Source organism: Carassius gibelio, chromosome B6, assembly GCF_023724105.1.
Source record: "Carassius gibelio isolate Cgi1373 ecotype wild population from Czech Republic chromosome B6, carGib1.2-hapl.c, whole genome shotgun sequence".
In the NCBI taxonomy this organism is placed as follows: domain Eukaryota; kingdom Metazoa; phylum Chordata; class Actinopteri; order Cypriniformes; family Cyprinidae; genus Carassius; species Carassius gibelio.
Window position 1 is genome coordinate 1,433,040 of NC_068401.1, and position 17,135 is coordinate 1,450,174.

The 17,135-nt window shown below is 34.8% G+C and overlaps 1 protein-coding gene across 1 annotated transcript in view; it reads right to left on the minus strand.

Moving 5' to 3' along the window:
• LOC127959079 (potassium voltage-gated channel subfamily KQT member 2) overlaps nt 1-17,135 on the minus strand; it is a 39,899-nt gene continuing 22,764 nt past the window's right edge. Inside the window, exons 10-16 of the mRNA XM_052558073.1 lie at nt 15,798-15,827; nt 14,716-14,942; nt 13,079-13,126; nt 9,798-9,906; nt 8,500-8,631; nt 5,772-5,895; nt 1-4,846 (exon numbers count right to left, since the gene is read on the minus strand). Coding sequence (XP_052414033.1) covers nt 4,136-4,846; nt 5,772-5,895; nt 8,500-8,631; nt 9,798-9,906; nt 13,079-13,126; nt 14,716-14,942; nt 15,798-15,827 — 1,381 coding nt within the window. The 3' untranslated portion in view covers nt 1-4,135. The remainder of the gene's footprint in view (nt 4,847-5,771; nt 5,896-8,499; nt 8,632-9,797; nt 9,907-13,078; nt 13,127-14,715; nt 14,943-15,797; nt 15,828-17,135) is intronic.

Genomic DNA, 17,135 nt, shown 5'->3' on the forward strand with positions numbered 1-17,135 from the left:
ACAAACTCAATCAGAATTGCAAGACAAATTTAGAATTATGATATAAAGTCAGGATTATGAGATATAAACTCAGAATTACAAGATTAACTCAGAATTTTGAGTCCAACTCAGAATTATAAGATATAAAACTCAGAATTATGAGATATGAACTGAGAATTACGAGATATAAACTCAAAATAAACAACAAATTATGAGATATAAAATCCAAATTGCGAGTAACAAAAAGGTCAGAATTATGCAATAAAAAGTCACAATTACCTTTCTTCTTTTTTTTCATGGCAAACATTCTCGGGCTTCCATAGATGACTAATAATGTGGTCAACCTCGTTTCTGAGGAGTGCCAAGCTAAGATTCCTTCTTTTTTTAGACGTCTTGATAAAATTTAAGGAGTAAAAGCAAGACCAGCAACTTTTTTGTTAAAAGATCATGACTTTTTCCAGCCAAGTGTTTGCGGTTTAGTGCTAATCATTCTGTTGATGCTAACTGACTGCATGAGTCCTGCTGGTTAAACTAATTAAAAATCCTAGTGGTACAGAATCATATATACCACATATGCAGTTAACAAGTGCATCTAAAGCAAAGATTAACTACTCGTCCTTTCAGATATCTCAAACCTGCCTGACAGATTCTCGCGCCACAGAAGATGGTTGTGTAGATCTACAAAGTACGTGAAAGTTGTGAATCTGTACAGTGAAAACAAAATGACAGCATTTAGAAATACATTCACAAGCATTTCAGGACCAAACTGACCTCAAGTAAACATTTACACACAACAGGAACAAAACAGGACAGCGTTATAAAAGATAACAAAGGCAATTTAGCAAAATACAGTAGATTCTTTGGAAAACAAAGTGAAATCAAGCAAGGCAGCTGTGACATATTCAACTTAAATCACTGGGTCTGAATGTGCAGAACTCACCTGTCCCTTACAAACAAGTACTGTGGTTATACCGTAGTACAGTTACAGATATTCACGTAGCATGGTATTTACATGGTAAACCAAGGTACTTCTAAGAATACCGTAGTACCTTTTGTAAGTGATTTTCAGCTTCGAAACTGCCACATGACCCAACTGAACCAATGACTTAAATCTATACGTCTCTGTTCATCTATGGTCATTTACCACAGTATTCTGACTGTACATTATGTAATTATTGTATGCTATATTAATCTGGGAATTAATTCTGCTGCTTTCGCTGAATTTAAAGCATTTAGCATTCAAATCGGAGAGGCCGGGGCTAGTTGTCACATGAAAAAAGGTTTTAAGTAAAAAGTGAAAATAACAATTTTTGTGTTTGTTGGTTTTTTTGGTGTGTTTTTTGTTTTTATTTAGATAATATTATATATTTAAAACAAATGTATTTTTAGGAGGAGGTTCCCTCCTTTGTAGCAGTGTGACAACATGCCCCATATACACTGTAAAAATATCTCAAGTGCTGTTATTGGAGTATGTTTTACAAGAGAATACTATTTCAGTCTTTCGACTTCCAAATGTCACATTTAATTCAATGCTACTTGCCAATAATTGTGAAATTTACAAGCAATTTCTAAATGTAAAGTGATAAATTCTAACCCAATTGGTTTAATAAGTCTGATTTTTCAGCAAATGCATGAACTGATAACATGTAAACCTTGCATGCAATGTAATTATAATCAGAGAAAAGCATTTTCCAAATGCATGAATGTAAATTAACGATTTTTCCTGAGCAACAGCGTATTGTAATGAAGACTTTTCTCTTCCATCTGTCCAGCATTAAAGGGAGCGCTAGAAGACTACGGCAACTGAGATGGAAGACAGATGATGTAAACGAGCTATCCTCTTTGGAGATGTGATGTCTGCATGTGTGAATGGCTGTAAAACACATATGGATAATTTCTACAGGTAACATACATTAAATCCTGTAGAATACAGACATTTTTTGTTCAGTATGGTTAAATAAAACCAATAAAACAACTACAGAAGGCAACAGAACATCAATTAAATCAGAACAAGGCAAAACGACACAATGCATTTCTCATGTGCTCTCAGTAAATTAGTGCATTCAAAAGAGTGTTTTTCCCTGTTTCATGAGTGAGATTAAACTAACTAAATGATTAGTTCATGTTCAACTTTATACTACATCAGGACCTCATGTTTTCTGATGGCATGTTTTAAAAATGAGATGTATTTTAATGTATGCTGAATGATTGTTAAGCAGAGATATTATATCATTAAACGGATACTTCTGTTCTTACAGAAATAGTTTAAGAAATAGTTTTAGTATATTTAAGAAAAGAAAAATATTGGCAGAAAATAGCCTTTTTATCATTAGTTCAAGAAGCTGTTAATTTGCGTTATGAATTTAACTTTAAATATACAATCTTACTAAATATTCCTAATTAACTGACATGCAAATGATTAATTCAGGGAGTAATAAAAAACTGTAAACTTGAGAGAAAGTGATATTTTATATTTCATAATGTAATTTCCTAACCACGGTAATGAATTAAGGGAATATTGTGATCAACATTAAGTGATCTCGTTTAGAGATGTTATAAAATTCACAAGCTGTCGTGAAGTACATTCACAAGCGAACATAGACGACATGATACAACAGAAACATGATTTAAAGGGACAGTTCACACTAAAATCTCATTTCTCTCATTATTTACTCGCCTTCATGTAATTTATCATCAAATAATGACTTCTATTTCACTGATTTTGTCATTTCAGAAGACTTGCAATATGGTACTAAGTCAAATAAACTACATTTCTATAAACTAGCGTTCCTGTAGCAATGCTTCACTTTGTAGCAAAGGTTTTGGGTTTGAATCCCTGTGAAAACAAGAAACTATACAACATGTATTGAATGTAGGGCTGCAATAATGAACTGTATTTTAACCGTAATGACTGATTTATTAAGCATAATCATTTGTGATGTTTGTCTGCTGTTTATTTATCCAGAAAACATTTGATTTTAATTTGTCATTTGTGCTTTCTTGCATTGATTGCATTGGTAACAAGGTTGTGGTTGCCAGATCAAGATTCAAATCCACCAATCAGAGCTTTTCTTCATAAAACGATACATTTCCTGCCTGGTCATTTATTTAATCTTTATGTGTTTTTATTATTTTTATTATTATTCAGTATATAATTTTTTTCAAATGTTGATAATCTGCATGTGAATTGGTTGAAATGTCAGAGTACAATAATTTTTACGTAAAAAGTAAATAAATAAAATGAAATGATTTATAATTGTGACTGTATTCTTTGAGCAAAATAATTGATGCAGTTTTGCATTGGATAAAAGCATCAACCAAATGCATAAATGTACTTTCATGATATTTTTATGGCGCTTTTGTGTAGTTTAGGTCCTTTTGGAGCTTGACAGATGCAAAAATTGACCTTTTTTTTAAAAAAAGAAAAAAAGAAAAAGAAAAGTCATACCGTTTGGTGCGACATGAAGGTGAGTAAATAATGACTGGTTGTTTGCGAGATTTTTGAGTGAACAATCCCTTTAACCTGCTGACGATTTTATAGAGACGCTCTTATAGACGCAAACGCACCACATATGCGCCCCTGAGCAAAAACCAGTCATAAGTAGCACATTTGTAGGGGTCAGAATTATAGAATTTGAAGATTTTTTGTAAATTTTCTAATGTAAATATATCAAAACTTAATTTTTTATTAGTAATATGCATTGCTAAGAACTTCATTTGGACATCTTTAAAGGCGATTTTATCAATATTTGATTTGTTTTGCAACCTCAGATTCCAGATTTTCAAATAGTATCTCAGCCAAATATTGTCCGATCATAACAAACCATACATCAATGGAGAAATTATTTATCCTGCTTCAAGATGATCTCAATTTTGAAAATTGGACTCTTACGACTGGTTTTGTGGTCCTGGGTCACACACGAAATGCTAAAGACTCTCCCAGCATCTCTCACATTAAAATCCTTCGTTCTCCAGACATAGGTCGATGGATAAGCAAGTGCTCGGCTTGCAGAAACTACTGCATTGCATCTTCATTGCATCTAGCTATTTTCACTGTTTCTTCCGTCCGAGGAGCTGAAGAGAAATGCAGCTTTTTAAACACACAAATGCAGTCTGGTGCGCATTTACCAATGGTTGAATCCCAGTTACGTGAGGTTTACTTCGAGCCGGACCATCCTCTGTCTGCGTAAGCGGCGTCTCCGGTGGTGGAGTGTGGCGACGGGGCGCACAGATCGGAGTCCGTGTCCGACTCGCCCTCGGCGATGTACGACCTGACTTTAGCGTTGCGCGACACGCCGCTGAAGTAAGCGTTGTTGAGGAAGTCCAGGTTCTCTTTGGACTGCGAGATGCTGAAGCCGCTGAAGGAGCGCTCCAGTTCCTCGTGGTCCACCGAGGGGATGGATATGGACGTGTCGCTCTTGGCTCCGTCCTGCTGCTGGTAAAGAGCCAGCGGGAGTCCATCTTCGCCTCGAGATGCGTGATGCTGTCCAGCTCCGCGAGAGCCTGTGGACGAGCGCTCGTGGGCAGGAGGCGGCGGGATGCGCACTAGCGAGGGGTCACCTGTGGGTGACGTTCCTTGTGTGGGTTCGGGGCGGCTGTGAAGGTGCCAGGATGTAGAGGGAGGGCAGTGGTGGTTGATGCAGGTCGACGGCGGCGGGTCGAAGCTCTTCTGGTCTGCTGAGCTGTTGGAGCGGATGATTTTGGTGATGGAGCCGCTCTTCACCATGTGCTCCATCGGACTGTGGTACGGCGGCGCCGGGTCCGGCTCCTTAGAGGCGAAGTAAGCATCCGTCTCAGACTGCGGGATGCCCATGCGCTGGATGTAGATGTTGACCAGGAAATCCAGCTTCCTCTCCATTGACATCACCTAAAAGAAGAAAAATCAGATTTTATTTTTGCTTTGAAACACCAGTTTACTCACAGCTTGCACCAGCGCAAACCAAATCCTTTGCTGTTATAATAGTACTGTTAGGATTTACTAAAGACACACAGTGAATAATTAGAGCTGCAAACAAGCTTGGACACAGTTATATTTGTGCTTGATCTTATTGAATATGTCATTTGTAGGAGTTTCCCCTTTCAGACACAAAATTTATGAGAGGAGAGTATTTAAATTGGTCATGCAATGCAAACTACCAACGCTTTTGCTTGTCACATTCCTGGTACTTGTGGCATTATTAAAGTGATACTCCACCACAAAATGAAAATTTTGTCATTCATCACTTTCCACAATTTTGTTCCAATTTTTTTTTTAAAATTATGATTAAAATCTATTTAATCATAATAAAATAAATTAAACCAAGTTATGCTAAAATAATTCAGTACATAAAATAAACATTTTGGCTGTTTTTAAAACTATTTCATACAGAAAATACACATTTTTTGTATAATTAAAAACATTATTCAACATATAATAACACATTGTAATTATGATAAAAAATAATTTGATAAATAAACATAATACTTAACATTAAAAAAAGGAAAACAGATATGTTTGTTTACTTTTATGGAACCTATATGTTTTGATGAAGAATTCATATTAGATAACTCCAGAATTTAGTTATTCAAAAACAAGTTTAAACACACAATACTGTATTTCGTTTATAAAACTTCTTCAGGAAACAATTTCTTAATGTTCTATAACATGCTTTTAAAATTAAGTTTCTCCCATGAGTGAATGCAAAAAATCATTTTAAATGTATTTCTTTCTATTAGCAGCAAAACTGCACATTTAATAAGATGTATATATCAAATAATGAGTCAATCAAACAGCAAACAGGTGCGTGACTGACCTGTTTCTCCACTTTTCCAAGCCGTCCCATCATACTGGGATCTTCTGGCAGTTCTGCATCCGCGGATCCTTTCGGACGATCCTTGTCTGTTATTGAAGGACCTCGACCAACAATCTGATCCACTCTAACAATCAATTAAAGACATGAAACATCTAGAATAACAACTTCATAACTCAGAGTTTTTCTGCAAAAAAAAACAACAAAAAAAACAAAATCTGTTTTAGAAGAAAATATGTCAAATTTGATTCATTACACAGTCAACATGAACTTCAATATATATATATATATATATATATATATATATATATATATATATATATATATATATATATATATATATAATCACCAATTGTTAAATACACTAAATTCTCTTTTAAATTGTAGATTTAAAAACTATACATAGTATTAATATCATTTTACATATACTGTATATTTACAATAACATCTATTTGATATATTTAGTTTTGTTCTAAATGCATCAAAAAACAATATTTCTCTTACATGTTCATTTATCACATTGGTATGAACTGTTAGAATAAAGCAACATTCATGTGAAAGATGCATAAATTAGTGTATTCTATCTTAAAGCATAAAGCAGTGTTGGAAATCAATGAATGCATGCAGAGGGAGGGATATGTTAATGAGGGGGCGTGTCCACACGCAGACAGACAGAGATGATTGGACAGAAAGAGTCAGGCCCTCCAGACGGACGTTTTCTGTTAATTTCTGCCACTTTTGAACAATGTGTCGAGGTGAAATCACATCTTTAGTTACATATTACAGTGTTAGCCGCACATTTGACACATTATCCAAAGCTGACGGACTACACTAGCAGGGGTGCGTCTGATCCGAGACACACGTCTAAATACGGCATCGGATGTGTTGTTTGGCTGCTTGCATGGAGAAAAATAAAATAAAAATACGCCAAGCTGACATGCATATGCAAAAACAGCGATGCAGAATTGTGCATCTTTATTTGCTGCCGCAACTCTTCATTTCCACACAGCGGTTCAGGCAAACTAGCTCAACCAGTTTTAGTTCAGCTACATGACTAGTAACGCACCCAAATGTTGTATTTGCTTCCCCTCGACTAAACGTCTCAACAAAACACTTCGGTCACAGCAAACAAAGGTCACGAAGTGAATTAGGAGCTGATTATCAGAAGCCGCCCGGAGCGTTCAGACTCGATTCAGTAATAAACTAGTTTGTTTACAGCTCAGTTTCTACTAGCCATGTAGTCTGAAACAGAAGCAGGTTTCTTAGTTGTTTTCTGGAGTGAGAGAGATCTAACGCAGGCCCGGGATTCCTAACCTAGAAGACAACTGGGGCGACTCTTTGGTTCCTTTGGTTGAACACTTCTTTGGGCGAGGGGTGCTGGGACACGGAGGACCCAATATCATATCTAACCTGGCAAAGCAAATAGAGTAGAGGACAGCAGAATGCAGAATGACGAGACACGAGCGGCGCAAACACACACCAACAACAACAACAACAACAAACCCTCCAAATATATTCCAGACATTTCCGTGTAAACTGTCGCACTTGCTGTCAGCGATCAGCATGAGGTGAAAGTATGTTTTCTAAATGTGTGCTTGTTTATAAGCAGGAATATATTTATGTCAAATCATAACCACATTCATTTATTCATACATAGAGGAGGACTGTGCTGAAACAAGACGGATGTGATGTTTTTATAGTGTCATGGGTCCATGAGGATGGTAACTTTAATTCAATTTTTCAAACAAAAACATTACTTAAATAACGCCAAAAATAGCAAGAAAAATATTTTAAAATATTACTAAAAGATAGAATAAAACAACAAAATATTTCAGCTTTAAATATGTTACCTAAAATATTTTCATAATATTTTTTATAATTTTTAATTATATAAAATACATTTTTAAACGTTGGTTTCAGATGGCATTGAGTAGCTTTAATATTATTCTCAACCAACCTTTCAATGAATAACGGAAAATATTAATAAAATATTATAATTTAAAATGTATTTATTAATATACATTAATAATATATATTTCATATTTAACCATTTTATATAATTAAACAGAGTATTTTTTTTATTGTTAGATATGAATATATGAACGATTTTATGATACTTTATTATTTGTGATACATTTCTTTACATGCCATAAAATAACTAAAATGTAATAAAATTTACAAATCAAACAGGTTTTTCTTTTACATTTTTATAATTTACAAGGGACACATATTTGTACAAATATGAATCGTGAATATCATATCTTCTCACAATTATCACATTTCACTTGCCATTTCTCAGTATTTGTGAAATTTATTATCAATTTCTGACAGAAAATAGTTTCAAACTAAATCCCACATCAAAGTTTTTCAGAGTATGAACTGCTTTTGAATAAATTAATAGCTTCATTTATTAAAAATGAGTCCCACGTCAATACTGACTGCTCTGAACTGCTAAAATATCATGATACTGTATCTTAATAAATAAAAATGTGGATAATGTTTCTCAGTGGAGGCATTTAAACACAGAAAAGCCACTGAAGACAGCATTCGAGGCGGTTTGTGGGTATCAGATACATACATGTGAAGATAGTTCTGATTCTGAGTGATATAAACATCAAACCAGTGAGAGACGTTTAGGAAACTGAGCCATGCAACACACAACACGGTGTGAGGAGTGTGTGAGGAGGTGTGTGAGGAGTGTGTGAGGAGAAGCAGCTGCATCTGCTCTTGCCTGGACTGCAGGTTTTTAATGCGTGCCAACATGTCCAGATGTCCGGCCGAATACTGCTCGATCACGTCCATCACGTCGTACGGCCGCAGACTCTCTTTAAACTTTCGCTTGGACACCATGAACCTCATGATGCTGCAGGGACACACAATCCCACACATGATCACGCTTCACACTTTACACAGAAACAAACGCTGAACCTCAGTGGAGCTTTCGAGAACATGTCCTGCTCATATTTTACCCCAAAAATATAAAGAAAGAAACGAGAAAATAGGTTTGATTGCCTATTTATAGTACTAAAACCATGCAGAATGTTTATATATATACTGTAAATAAATATCTGAAATAAAATTAAAGATATATATATAAAAAACAAAATATTTTGGCTAGTTTATTGGTTGAAATAAAATGAAATAATTAAGAAATATTTTTTAAGATTTTACTTATTTTATTTAATCTACATCATTTCTCATTTTCATTTAGTTTAATTGTATTTATTTATATAAATAAAAACTATATGGTTATATATATTAAGCCATATTTCAATAAAATAAAAACTAATAAAAATGACAAAAGCACACAACAAAATGACTAAATGATAATTTCAAAGTATTAATAAAAAACTATAATAGTATCACAATGATACTAAAATAACATGTATTACTTGGACATGCTATTACAGCTTTTACTAATATTTTGAATTAGTTTTATTTCATTTTCATTTGAATGAAATTTGTAATAATTTTGTTGAAGTTTGTCCTTTTTATGTTTCTATAATTTTTGAGTATTTTAACTCCGCTTTAGTTTGAGTTATTTTAGCTAATCAAGCTAATTTAAATAAAATAACTACAAAAATAAATTAACATAAAATATATAAAATAAGTTACAATAATTAAAATAATAAAAAATATTATTATTTGATTTTATTTAAGTAAATGAAATGTTATTTTATTGTTTTAGTTTGAATTATTAGGATTTTACTTTTAATAAAACATGACCTGAACATGTTTTTGTGAGATTTACTTCATAACTGAGTCCCAGACACTTATAATTAAAAAAAAATATTTTTTAGGTTTGATACTGACCTTCAATATTCAAAATATCTCAAGCATGAGAGTCGCTGGCATGATGTGAGCAATGAAAGCGTGAATGTAACGAAGGATTCAAAAGACTGAATGTAACATGTTTTGTAACTTACATTCAGGACAGTTTATGAGCTAATATTATGTGATGCAGACTGCTGTAGTTTTATCAATAATATTAGACGTCTGATGGATGCTGCCTGTCTCATCTTTGCTTACCACACGGCCCTGATGGTAACTTTTAGTCCCGGCGTTAAATCCTGAGGGACAAACTCACAATGGCAGCTCTTATTGTCATCAACAATGTCTTCTCCAGGAAGGCAGGCTTCTATAAAACACAACACGGACAGCAGGACTCTGGAGTTAGTGCACAAACCCCCTAAACCCTCCCAAAACCTAAACTTAAACCTTTAACTCGGGTAACTAGCTCAGTCAGGCCAGTGCAATGCCATCTTTATAAACCTATGAGACGACAGTCCCAAGAATAACAAAGCCACACAGTGACACTTAAAGAGTACATGACTGAATCAGATAATAAAATATCGAATCAAGTGCTATTTAAACTGAACATGTTAAATAAGTCAGTTTAAAATGATAAATTATAAACAAAAAAATCTGAAATTGCTGGCAAATTTCAAAATGTCTAATTTCTGTCTTGTTTAAAATGATAAATAAATAAATAAATAAATAAATAAATAAATATTTTGGAGTTTAGAGAAAATGTTATACATTTTAATTAATGATTATAAAAATGATAATATATTTTTCTGATAAAACACACTCCAATGATGTACTTGGAAAAATACATTTGTGTATGTAAAACGTTGGTGAAACGTGTTCATAGTTCATTTAATGAACTACAACTCCATAAAGTTATAAAATAAAATAAAACTTTTAAAAAACTTGCAAAGTTGTGCAGATTTGATATTTTGTATCTAATGCAGTGAGATTCAGACACGTTTAAGTGTAACTTGAGTCCAAAAGTTTTTTTGATTTGTTTTGGCTGCTGTAAAATCAAACAGCAATGAACTTTTCTATACAAATAAAGGAATAATCTTTTCAGCAGGCTGATTTTGTAGAAATACTGGCACATTTTTGACAATGAGTGAGTTAATAAAGCTCTGAGGCAACTGTCAAATATGTAAATGGCCATAATGAAATGCTTTCTTCAATTTAATTGAGTTTTAATTTTTTTTCTAGAGCACTGGTAGTTAATGAAACTTGTACTTAACCAGTGATACCTCAGTTAACTACCTTGAGTCTTAAAGCAGAGGCTCCCGACTGATTTTTATGTTGGACACCCAACACAATGCCAAACCTGTAACCAGCATTTGATGTTATACAGCTCATACAGTATTATCTTTATCAAAACAGATCTGTAACTGACTGTGAGAACCACTGATTGAGAGTCATTAACACACAGGGATAGTTCAACCAAAACTGAAAATTTGCTGATAATTTTCCAATCCTCAGGCTTTCCAAGATCGGTGGCTTTGTTTCCTTCAGTAGAGCAGCAAGAAAGTTTTTTTTTATCTGAAACTGTGGCCTTCTGTCATTCTTAAAATGCAAGTCAATGGCAGAAACAAAGCACACAAAATTAGCACGTAATAATGTAAAAAAAAAAAAAATTCTTGCACAAACCGATTGTTTCTCTTCACAAGACCTCAATATATCACCAGGAGCCACAGGGACTAATTTTATTTTCCTTGAAATAAAAAATAAATAAATAAGAGTAGCCACTGATGTGCACTTCATGAACCAACACAGAGCACGATTTTAGCTAAAGATCGTCTTTACTGTTCTACTGAAGAAAAAAGACACCTACCATTTGCTTATATGCATGCAAAACGCAGATTGCATCTGTCTTTTTGGGTCACGGTGTTTTTCTCCCGTGTTCCCATTAGTTAACACATCCATCCGGCACAGGACAGGTGCGTACAAATAAATCTACCTGTGCTTATTATGCCAAATAAACCACAGAGCCTTGGAACAACCATCCATCTCCAGAACCTCGAGTGAATAATGAGGGTCTGGCACCTGTTTAATGAGGTTGACTAGTTGTTCCACTGCTCTGTGGTCTTTTCCTCCTCAGGACTAACTAGTTCTTCTCACATGCAGGTAAAAGAGCAAAGTTTGCAGCCATCCACTAGCACTAGTTCTAGGGTTGGTAAAAACGAGCTCTTGTTTGATAATCTCTTACTGATTAACCCTTCAATTGCTGCGATAGTTTGGGGAGGAGAGATGGTAATACAGTTACAAAAACAACATCAAAACAGACCTGCTTAAAATCTATAACTTCAGGGAACAATGGTCATAAAAATGAAAAAATAAAACACATCCAGAATTTTCAGAAACTTGTCAATTCTCTGAAGGTGAACTAGATTTCGTTCTAAAGCCGGATTTTGTGTTGTGCAGTTATCTAAAGCTTCACAGTTTCAAATAAATGATTCCCCTTAAGAGAAATGACGCACGTGAAGTGAAATGTCCAAATACAAATACTCAATGTGTCTCAGTTTTTAAATACAATGAAATGACATTCAAGTGAAGGTGCGAACTGAATTCTGCACACTAACAAGACATCAGGTGGACTTGCAATCACAAGGTTTTCTCTGACTTTGCATTGCTTTTATAATACACTAGCCATCTGATATCTTGATAGCAATTTATAGATGACAGTAAAATATTTCATGAACTTCACAGCATCAGTTCTAAAAGGAAGTATGGCACGACTTGTTGAAATTGCTAGATGTTTCCAAAAACAAAACTCAAATGAGAAAAGTCATTCATTGCATTATCACCATCTGGATGAAAGTATTGGGACACCCCCTTCTAAGGAACAAGTTTGACTACTTTAGTAATTTACAGTAATGTACAAATCTTAATGTTAATGCAGACCTTGAGCCAAACACACCAATGATTTTGACATACACTATATGGACAAAAGTATTGACACCCCCTTCTTTAGAACAGAATAAGGTACTTCCAAAATTGTGTCTACAATTCACTTATTTAAAAATTGTATTTCCATCTCCATTGCAACAATTTTGGAAGTGTTTAAATGACTCTACCCATATGTACACGTCATTGAGTTTTTGGCTCAAGGTCTGTATTAAAAGACACACCAGAGGTGTTCAATCAATTCTTTTTGAACCTCGCCTTATACACAGAGACACTTTGATTTTAGAACAGAAAAGGGTCTTGTCTAAACTGTTGCTATAAAATTAACATTACCACATGGTTACATAGAATATCATTATATGCTTAAACAATAAGATTTGTACTCATGGAAATTGCTAGGAGTAGGAGTCCCAATACCTTTTGTCCATATAGTGATATTGGTTAATTGATGGCAGAAAATTCAATAAAATCCTATTTTTATAAAGCATGTAAGAGCATGTAACTGGTGGTTGTGCTGTGACTGAAGCATGTTAGTTTGACTGAATATGGTGCTTTGGTTTTAAGCGGTTGAATGGGAACCCAACCCATCTGGATTGCCTGACCTGGAGAGTTCCTGTGTCTCAAATCTTCCTCTTGCATCTCAATGAGCACTTTAGCATCCGCATCCAACATAGAAACGGAAAGGACAGCATCAGGATCCACATTCATCAAAAAAACAAGGGTAAATCATAAAAATGGATTACAAAAAGTCAACTTTCCACAAGCTGCCATTCACATGATTCTGTCAGAGAGTTTTATTACATTTAATTGCAAGGATTCTAAAACCATTTAATTGAAAATAAGCAGTGAATTTGCACTTTGTGGAAAGTGTGACCAAAGCACAAGACTTGTTCATAAATAGTATTTCAATATTCCAACATACATCCTAATGATTCAGGCCAAATGTTATGATTGGTATTTAAAATAATATATGTTTATGCCATAATATATGCCATGAAATCATATACTGCATTCATACCAATCATAAAAGAGCTTATCTTAAATAGCTTACATAAATTAATAGAACATCTTAGCTAATAAATTAATTAGCTCATATTCTTCAACTTTTTCCACAAAAACACTGGTAGCAAAAGCAATACATGACTTGATTATACGAAGATAGAATTGATATGCACAAATAACGCAGACAGCAAGAATTGCACTGATTACAATACAGCACTGCAAAAATAGCATGCAATGGAACAACAGAAAGACAGAATAAGAATCCTGATGTGTGCAGCTTGACTTAATCGAGTTTTTGTCTTCATGCCTTCTTCTACAAATCTCAATGCAACTTATTTAAATGAACATGGACATATCTAACCATTTTAACAATCAAAACACAAGACTTCTTATTTAATTTCTCAATCAGATCCTAGTTTTCACCTGGTATCTACTGCAACTTCAAATATACAAACTATCATGATGGACTTGCATTTCATAATTGGTACTTGTTGCATTTGAATCTACAACTTTAAACTCTGAAGAATGACATTATGTAATGTTCTGTAACAACTGTAACATTCTAAACTACCATTCTGTAACATTATGTAATAACTGTAACACATTTAACATTCTACAACTACCACTCTGTAACATTCTGTGTATCTGACACTCGGTAACAATTGTAACAAGTGTAATATTCTAAAGCTACCATTCTGTGTATGGAAGATTCTGTAACAATTACAACAAATGTAACATTCCAAAACTACCATTCTGTAACATTCTGTAACAATTGTAACAAATGTAACATTCTACAACTACCATTCTGTAAAATTATGTGTACTGTATGAAACATTCTGTAACAACTGCAACAAATGTAACATTGTACAACTACCATTCTGGAACATTCTGTAATGTAGTGTATGTAACATTCTGTGAATTTGACACATTGAAACACGGTAACATTTGTAACAAATGTAACATTCTAAAGCTACAATTCTGTAACATTCTGTAATGTAGTGTATGTAACATTTTGTACCACTCTGTAACATTCTGTGAATTTGACACATTGACACACGGTAACACTTGTAACAAATGTAACTATCTACTACTACCACTCTGTAACATTCTGTGTATATGACACTCGGTAACAACTGTAACAAATGTAACATTCTACAACCACCAAACCACGACCAAAGCAGACAGATACAGAAGGCAACACCGGATAAGCACAGAAGAACAGGCTGCTTTCCCTCACCTTCTGAGTTCTGGCGAGAAGCGGCGCCTTTGAAGCGGAAGGCCTGTCTGACTCGACTGCGGTCGCCGAAGCTGATGCTCTTGGGTACTTTGGAGGGACTGTTCTCGATGCTGTTGTCAGCACTGGGAGAGCGTCGCAGGGGCTGCTGGCTCTGAGGAGAGTTCTTGCCTTTGTTCGCGGAGTTTCTCGGGCTGGAGAACACGCGCTCTTTCAGGGTCACTTTCTGACTGTGAAGAATAGAACAGTGTAGAAGTTAGAGACTGAGGTATAGCGGATGCTTTAGTTATGATGTTAGGAAAAAGTAACTGTGCCAAGACACTCAAATAACTACTGAAAATTATATGAAAAGTTATAAAACGTTAAATCAACATTGACATATTGATTCATTTATTATGATTGCTGGGATATGGAAGTAATTCCATGTTTATTTAACAAAACCCTGAATATATCTAAAAAATGTCTTAAAACGAGCAATTTTGCATTGCATAACCACCACGAGTGTGCTTTAAATTTTTCATTAATTCAAGAGCCTGTCATTAACTTTGCTTCCACAGTAAGAAATATTATATTAACAATAAAAACAATATTTAAGTGCAAATTTAAGTTAATGAAGATTATCGTAAAATGTTTCCAGTAGAAATTCATTCTCTTCACAAAGTGTTTCAGTGTTTTTTTTTTTAAACGTGGGCAGATGTATTCATGTGCATTTGGCTTATTAATCACCACACATCTGTCAAACTAATACACACACACACACACACACACACACACATCAATAATGTGTTCATTGATGTAGACAGTCCACTCCACATTTTATTGTGGCCAGCCTAAGGCACACCTGAGCAATAATCCTGCTGTCTAATCAACATCTTGACATGCCACACCTGTGAGGTGTGTTATTATCTCGGCAAAGGAGAAGTGCTCACTAACACAGATTTAGACAGATTTGTGAACAATATTTGAGAGAAATAGGCATCGAACAGACATGATGCATGCAAAAGAAAGCATTACAACTCACATTTAACATCTTGGGTGCCTGAGAAATAAGACTACTGTATTTGTACGCACATGATTTTACTAACCTCGGAGAGGGTTCTGGTTGGGCTTCTTTCCTGTGTTAGAAAACAAAATCATACTTACAGTATTGTTCAAAATAATAGCAGTACAATGTGACTAACCAGAATAATCAAGGTTTTTAGTATATTTTTTATTGCTACGTGGCAAACAAGTTACCAGTAGGTTCAGTAGATTGTCAGAAAACAAACAAGACCCAGCATTCATGATATGCACGCTCTTAAGGCTGTGCAATTGGGCAATTAGTTGAAAGGGGTGTGTTCAAAAAAATAGCAGTGTCTACCTTTGACTGTACAAACTCAAAACTATTTTGTACAAACATTTTTTTTTTCTGGGATTTAGCAATCCTGTGAATCACTAAACTAATATTTAGTTGTATGACCACAGTTTTTTAAAACTGCTTGACATCTGTGTGGCATGGAGTCAACCAACTTGTGGCACCTCTCAGCTGTTATTCCACTCCATGATTCTTTAACAACATTCCACAATTCATTCACATTTCTTGGTTTTGCTTCAGAAACAGCATTTTTGATATCACCCCACAGGTTCTCAATTGGATTAAGGTCTGGAGATTGGGCTGGCCACTCCATAACATTAATTTTGTTGGTTTGGAACCAAGACTTTGCCCGTTTACTAGTGTGTTTTGGGTCATTGTCTTGTTGAAACAACCATTTCAAGGGCATGTCCTCTTCAGCATAGGGCAACATGACCTCTTCAAGTATTTTAACATATGCAAACTGATCCATGATCCCTGGTATGCGATAAATAGGCCCAACACCATAGTAGGAGAAACATGCCCATATCATGATGCTTGCACCTCCATGCTTCACTGTCTTCACGGTGTACTGTGGCTTGAATTCAGAGTTTGGGGGTCGTCTCACAAACTGCCTGTGGCCCTTGGACCCAAAAAGAACAATTTTACTCTCATCAGTCCACAAAATGTTCCTCCATTTCTCTTTAGGCCAGTTGATGTGTTCTTTGGCAAATTGTAACCTCTTCTGCACATGCCTTTTTTTTAACAGAGGGACTTTGCGGGGGATTCTTGAAAATAGATTAGCTTCACACAGACGTCTTCTAACTGTCACAGTACTTACAGGTAACTCCAGACTGTCTTTGATCATCCTGGAGTTGATCATTGGCTGAGCCTTTGCCATTCTGGTTATTCTTCTATCCATTTTGATGGTTGTCTTCCGTTTTCTTCCACGTCTCTCTGGTTTTGCTCTCCATTTTAAGGCATTGGAGATCATTTTAGCTGAACAGCCTATCATTTTTTGCACCTCTTTATAGGTTTTCCCCTCTCTAATCAACTTTTTAATCAAAGTACGCTGTTCTTCTGAACAATGTCT